Consider the following 6,899-nt stretch of genomic DNA (forward strand, 5'->3'; position numbering starts at 1 on the left):
ATCTTGGAAACCTAATTCAAACTCCCATTTCTTGTATTTGTTGTCACCTTCATACCTTAGCATCCCTTGCAATGTTTATATTGATTTGTTGTTTATCACCCCATTTGCTTCATGTTGTCCATCACAGACATCTTGTAGATACTTAAGAGTGATCCCTGTTGTTGTGTGTTGGAAGGTGGCTTGTCGGAGCTACTCTTCGCATTTATTTCATTCACTTTATAATACTAGAGATTTACTGCTCTGATAGTGTAACATCGATGACATGATTTATTATGTTTTCGAAGTTGTCGTGGTTTTTGTTATTTTGAAGTTTATAACTTATTTATGATGTTGTGTTAAAAATGTTTTTCTGCTACATAGTTCAAATGATTTTAATATGTTTCTGGAGAATTGTCATTGGTGACACCTTGAATTGTCGTTTAATGCTTTATTTATAAATTTAGAGTGTTACACACATCATTTAAAACTCTACTTTTATTCATTTATTCTAACTCTAACAGTCTAACACAAACAATAGTGTTAACATTATGTTCTCAATGACTCCTCGTCCACACTTACTATTTTTAAGATACTCACATTTATACGAAACATAATTGCTCATAAGTGCAATCACCTTAAATATAAATGTCATTAGTGACAATGTTTGTACCATTAGTAGCACTATGAGATTCAGAGTATAACTTATCATCTCTTCATTTGTGTCAAATATAAATATCAATCAATATATCAAAAACAACTTATTAATACATTTATTGTCAATTGACTAAGCAAGTAACTATAGTGATAAAAGAGAGTTCTCTTTTACATCATCAAAAAAAATTAAATTCAATAATGTTACCTCCAAATTCTATTGAGAATGTCCTTACATTTACTTTAACTTTTTATTTTGGTAGTTTTATGGAATGATCTCCCTAAAATAAAAGGTGTCTTGCTAACTCTTACTTCTCTTCATGAATGTCAATACTTCATCAATTTTATAATAGGAAAAAATGATTAAATCTTTTGACTAAAGTCGATGTAAAAATGATTGAACCTTGTTATATTGATTAAGGCTCAAACACATTCAAAATACAATCCTATTTAAGATATTGTTAAGATACTAAATGTGGACATCTTTTAGTACAAGGATAATTTGATTTCATATATGATTAATTATATAATTAATCAGACGACCTAAATGAGTGTAAGAAGATCCACCCTCTAACATCGTCTTCCTACTTTTCTGACTCATCTCTTTCACTTTCTTTCTGAACTCTCCATCCATATCCAACACATTTCTTATTCCTCTTTCAATCTTGTCCGCAGTTAAAAGATAGTTAGGTTCACCCATAAACTCCACTTTATAATCTAATGCAATCTCCACAGCCATCTTCAACTCATACACCAATTGAAAAGCATTAGTTTGTTGTTCAGCAAAAAGTGGCCATGTGGCAATGGGTACACCAAAATATATACTCTCCAGTATAGAATTCCAACCACAGTGAGAAACAAATCCTCCCGTAGCTGGGTGGGATAATATTTGAGTCTGTGGAGCCCACCCTATTATCCTTCCAATCTCCTTCGTTCGATCTAAAAATCCTTCGGGTAAAAGCTTAACCAGATCCGAAATAGAATAGTCAGAGGGCATTGCCATGACACCCTTCGGTTGAGGTTTCCGCAGAGACCACACAAAGCGGACCCCACTATTCTCAATAGCATGTGCGATCTCGTTAACCTGATCCTCATCAAAAGAACCCCTGGTCCCAAAGCAAATGAAAACTACCGAGGAAGGAGGTTGATCGTCAAGCCACTTGATGATATCATCTGAATCAACGGTACCCTTGGTTTTGGGCTCTGGGTTTAAAATGGGCCCCACCGGGTATATAGTTTGTAAAGCAGCTAGATCAGGATGAGATAAAAACGAGTGAACCGCATAGGATTCTAGCTCTTCAAATGAATTTACAATAATACCATCAGCGTTCTTGAGACCTCTTACATAGTTCATGAACATCGATTCCCATTCCTTGTTTACCACAATAGCTGGAAACGAGTATAACGGAACCGAGTTTTCGAAACTCGGGATATCCAACTCAGTGAGTTGCTGCAACCGAGTCACATCGACGTTGTCTCGTTCACGGAGAGTGTGAAGATGAAGATTCAAACCAAGTGAAGCAACGCCGGAAGTGAAGAAAACAAGCGTAGGAACGGAAAATTCTTTGGCAATATCAATCATACTGGTGCAGAACATGTCAACAACGAAGGCGGCGAGGACTCCGTTTTCTCCTCTTTCAATAGCGAGGTTAGAGACGGCTTGTTTGACGTTTGGTTTCTGAGCTTCTAAGTGAGCAACTATGGCGGAACTTGGAGGAGTGTTTGGAGGAAGAGAATATTCTGGAAGGTTGATGACGTTGATTGAATCGGTGATTGGAAGAGATTTAATGTAATCTGTTTCTGAGGCGTGTGGGAGTTTCATAACTAAGACGGTTATTCGGAGACGGTTGTCACGGTTGATTAGAAGCTTCACGAACTCGAGAGTGGAAACTATATGGCTTGTAACTGGCAAAGGGATAAACACCACTTCTGCTTTCTTCATCTTGGAGCACAGATAAACAATTCAGTGTAAGTTACTGTGTTTTGAATTGTTCTTTGATTCTACTGTTTTTTATCCAGGATTTGGAATAGGAAACCCCCAATTTCAGTATGTGTTTGATATATGTCTGTACTGATATATATATATATATATATATATATATATATATATATATATATATATATATATATATATATATATATATATATATATATATATCACTTGAAGAGAGGATATTTATTATTTAATTAGTTTATAAATGTACATTTAGCCTGACAATGACACTTACGAAATTCCGGTATATGCTTCACTGACTTAAGCAAAAACTATATTCTAGAATGTCTACAAGATCAGATAGGTGCGGTGATTTTGTCGAATTCGTTTAAATGTATTATTGGTTTCACTATTGGAATACTTAGAATTGAATATGCATTTTAACTCATTTTTGAAAGAATTTATTTAAACATAAATGTCTTTTATCTTTAATTCACTTTTAGTCAAAATCAATGGTACATAATCAAAAATCAATTTTTTTCACCGTCAATCCAAAACCAAAACCGATTGTATTTAAACGGAAGTGACGTCATTGCTTTGCTGGCTGGTATGGAAAATGTGGAATGAGAGTAAGGTGAGATTGATATGTTTGTCTTTATATTTATGGAAGAATGAATGGATGCTGGGGCTATTGACTAGTTTTCTTTGCTTTTGGTATTAGTAATTTACTATGGTCCCATATGTGGACTTTTGAAAATTTATGTGGTACAGAAGGATTCAGTTTGAATAGTTGTTATCTTTGTTTGAATTATTCATGATTCAATGAATCATGATATGTGGTTTGTGGGCATGCGTATTACATTGGGCAATATAGGGAAGACTACCTCTTTTTCTATCATATTTTGGATTGTTTTGGAGCTTTTGTAATCCTGATTTTTTTACAATAATATCCTCTGGAGTGCAATTTTATCTTTCTAGCCATGGTTGTCAAAATCGGGGTCTTGATAAAGATCATTAGGATATGAAAAACAAATAGAGAAAATTAAAGAAAGCGTAAATCGTAGGATCTTAATTCGGATCGTAACATAAAATTCTCATTAACTTAATCATAATAGCAAATATTCAATTAAAAAATATAATTGTTTCAAACACATTCCAAACTACATCATCTTAACTCAAATATCATCTAAAATATATCATTTAATAAATCTTTCAAGGCATTCTGATCATCAAGGCGAGAATCTTCTTCTTCTCCATCAAACTCATCATCAAGGTTATGAATCTCCAATTCATTTTCAGTAGTGGCTTCAATTCCATTATCCCCTTCAGCAGTAGCAGCATCAATTTCATCCTCTCCTTCAGTAGTGACAACTTCAAAATCCTTATTTTCTATAGTAAAATCTAAAATTTCATTTTCAAAATCTTCATCATTGTTGACAATCCATTCATTATCAGACTCAATGTCATCAAACTTATACTCTTTTATTTTTCTGTTTTTCTTCTTCTCGGCTAATTTTGAATTGGTCATAACAAAAACTACATCATTCATCGTCTTTTGCTTAAGACGATTTCTCCTCTTTGTGTGAACCTAATAGATTCAAACTTAATCAATATATATCAAGTGGTATATTATTTTGAAAACTGAAATTTTAATATAAAGTTTACCATTTCGAAAGCACTCCAATTTCTCTCACATCCGGATGAACTACAAGTTAAGCTTAACACGCGAATTGCAAACGCTTGAAGCTCCGGATGCTCGTCCCCATATGACTCCCACCATTGGGTTGGAGTTTTGGTTTTGAGTACAACCATTGCAATCGGACTACCAAAGAATTTTGCTTTTTTCTTAAAATCCTCAAGTTGTGCATCAATTTTGCTAATTTCACCAACATCTTCCACCATTCTTTGCAAGCAATCATACAATCCATGTTTAACTTCATAGTCGACTTTAAAATCAACATCATAGTGTAGTTGTGGATTGAGGTAGTATCCTGCAGCATGTAGAGGTCTATGAAGTTGTTTATCCCACCTCTCGTCAATAATATCCCATAAAGGCTTGAAACTAAATTATAGAGAAAAATAGTGAGTTAGTTGCGGTACAGAGCTAGAAGGGGACAGTAAAGGACAGCACAACAGAAAATATGTATAGGGCAATACAATATATTTACCTTTTTTGGACACCATTGAAGTTGGTTTGAAGTTTTTCTTTGGCTTCATCCATTGCTTCGTAGATAAGTCTCATAGCTGGCTTTTCATCCGAATCAACTAGTCGAAGGACTTTGATTAATGGAAAAACACCTTTCAAACAAATGATAATATTTTTCCAAAACTCTTTATCTATTACAACTTCTTCAATTTGCTTTCCTTCGATTGATTTTACAAACTTACTTAATGTCCATTCATTAGACGTGAACATTCTTATCAATGCTCCTTTATTCTCCATGAGACAACCCAAAGTTAAATATGAAGTTGTAAACCGAGTTACAACTGACCTCACTAAATCTTTTCCTTTGGTGAAGTGTTGCAACAAAGAAATGAGAGAAGACTTAGAATAGATATATTGAGTTACCTTCTTGCCATTTGTAATTGTATCACGATGAACTGTGGTCTTTTTTTCAAAATCTTCTAACATGAGGTCAATGCAATGTGCTACACATGGTGTCCAGTATAATTTCTTTCTTTTTTCCATTAACATAACTCCAGTAGCTTTGTAGTTTGTCGCATTGTCGGTCACAATCTGAACTACGTTTTCTTCCCATACTTCTTCCACTATCTGATTAATCATCTCGAATATCTTATCAGCTATTTTTGATATATGAGAAGCATCAATCGACTTCAAAAAACAGTACCTTGAGTGTTGTTTACTAAGAAGTTCAAGATTCTTCTTCTTCTTTTATCGGTCCATCCATCGCTCATAATTGTGCACCCTATTTTTTTCCAAATGAGTTTGTGTTCTTTAATGTCCTTTGTTGTCTCCTCCATTTTTTGTTTCAAATACTTGATTCTGATTTCATGATATGAAGGTGACTTAAATCTAAGACCATGTCTAGATACCATCTCTAACATTCTCTGAAATTCTTCACTTTTTACAACATTAAATGCAATGGCATTGTTGTAGAAGAAGGAAGCAATTTCTAGACACACTTCTTCTCTCAAAATTTTCTTGAAAATATTATTAATTGTGGCTTGAGTGTTCCTCTTCTTGGAAAAATTTATTGGTGTAGCATTTGAGTCATCCTCTACAGGCTTTTTCCCTCTTACATGTTCAACATCCGTATCATCATCAGATTTTTTATTGTGATTGACTTATAATGCTTTAACAATCTCCCATATTTGAACCTTCACTTCATCTGATACAGACTTACATACACAAACATTGACTTGTGTACCATCCAAATGATGTTTCAACATATATTCTCCTCCAATAAGTACTTTTGCACAGTAATTGCATCTTATTTTTCTTGTTCCTCCATCAACAAAAACTCCACGCTTCCATGCTATATCAGGTTTGATCGTCATATTACGTTGAACTCTGGGAGGTGCAGATGATGAGGCCCCAACAACCGGAATTGATGAAGACATGGTGATTTTTTTTAAAAGCTCTGTTTGTAAGGAAGATGTATTGGAGTGCAAGGATAAAAAAGATGAGAAGAAAAGAATGATTTGATTTGAATATATAGAGGAAATAGATAAAGAGAAGAAACTCAATCATCATATGATTAATCGTTATAGAAGAATTAGATGAAGTGGTATTGGAGTTCCAATGGTTTTGGAGGCTGGACAGCTTTCACGATAATTGTTGTTTTGTTCTAAAAAAGAGTATTTAAAATATTCCAAGTCCCAAAACCCTAAATGGGTGAGTTTTGGGGCCGGTTCAAAACAGATCCGGAATGGGTCAAAAGATTCCAAAACAGACCCTAAAATAAATCGTTGGGATCTTACGATCCCACGCTTTTACGGTCTTCCTTTACGCTTTCAGTGCTTCTTCCATTTTCACGATCTTTTTGCCAATTAAAGCGCTGGTTCTTTTAGGAGCGTAAGATCGTACGCTTTTGGGAGTTAAAGCGCGATCTTGACAACCATGGTTCTAGCTTCTTATAATATGTTTGAGGTTCTTTAGTTCATAGAAAGTTAGGATTTACTTTTCATCTGCAACCCATATCAAATACTCAATCCCTTGAAAATGGTGTTAGCGAATATGCAACTAACAGAGTATTGAACATATCTCAGAACAAGAACCTATATTAAAAAGCATATGAAAATGAAAGTAAGAAGTGTAAAATTGTATCAACATGCTTTCATGTGAGTATTGTTTTTGAGTTACGCATTCCTAGAT

General features: G+C 34.2%; 2 protein-coding genes across 2 annotated transcripts; both read right to left on the reverse strand.

Moving 5' to 3' along the window:
* Nucleotides 1-1,016: 1,016 nt before the first annotated feature.
* LOC127117801 (putative UDP-glucose flavonoid 3-O-glucosyltransferase 3) lies at nucleotides 1,017-2,718 on the reverse strand. The gene has a single exon (XM_051047908.1). It carries the CDS (start codon nucleotides 2,570-2,572, stop codon nucleotides 1,139-1,141), a length of 1,434 nt encoding a protein of 477 aa, XP_050903865.1. The 5' UTR covers nucleotides 2,573-2,718; the 3' UTR covers nucleotides 1,017-1,138.
* Nucleotides 2,719-3,749: 1,031 nt separating this feature from the next.
* On the reverse strand, nucleotides 3,750-5,291 carry LOC127121714 (uncharacterized). Its single transcript, XM_051052160.1, has 2 exons — nucleotides 4,229-5,291; nucleotides 3,750-4,151 (listed from the first exon to the last, which is right to left on the reverse strand). The coding sequence occupies exons 1-2, from the start codon at nucleotides 4,463-4,465 to the stop codon at nucleotides 3,750-3,752; spliced, it is 639 nt and encodes a 212-aa protein (XP_050908117.1). The 5' UTR covers nucleotides 4,466-5,291.
* Between the last annotated feature and the right edge of the window lie 1,608 nt (nucleotides 5,292-6,899).

Source organism: Lathyrus oleraceus, chromosome 2 (assembly GCF_024323335.1).
Source record: "Lathyrus oleraceus cultivar Zhongwan6 chromosome 2, CAAS_Psat_ZW6_1.0, whole genome shotgun sequence".
In the NCBI taxonomy this organism is placed as follows: domain Eukaryota; kingdom Viridiplantae; phylum Streptophyta; class Magnoliopsida; order Fabales; family Fabaceae; genus Lathyrus; species Lathyrus oleraceus.

Bases quoted from the DNA above. Each gene is read 5' to 3' on its own strand.
- LOC127117801 (XM_051047908.1), bottom strand. From the start codon at position 2,572: ATGAAGAAAGCAGAAGTGGTGTTTATCCCTTTGCCAGTTACAAGCCAT.
- LOC127121714 (XM_051052160.1), bottom strand. From the start codon at position 4,465: ATGGTGGAAGATGTTGGTGAAATTAGCAAAATTGATGCACAACTTGAG. The intron at 4,152-4,228 runs GTAAACTTTATA...TGAATCTATTAG, and splicing joins ATTGGAGTGCTTTCGAAATG to GTTCACACAAAGAGGAGAAA.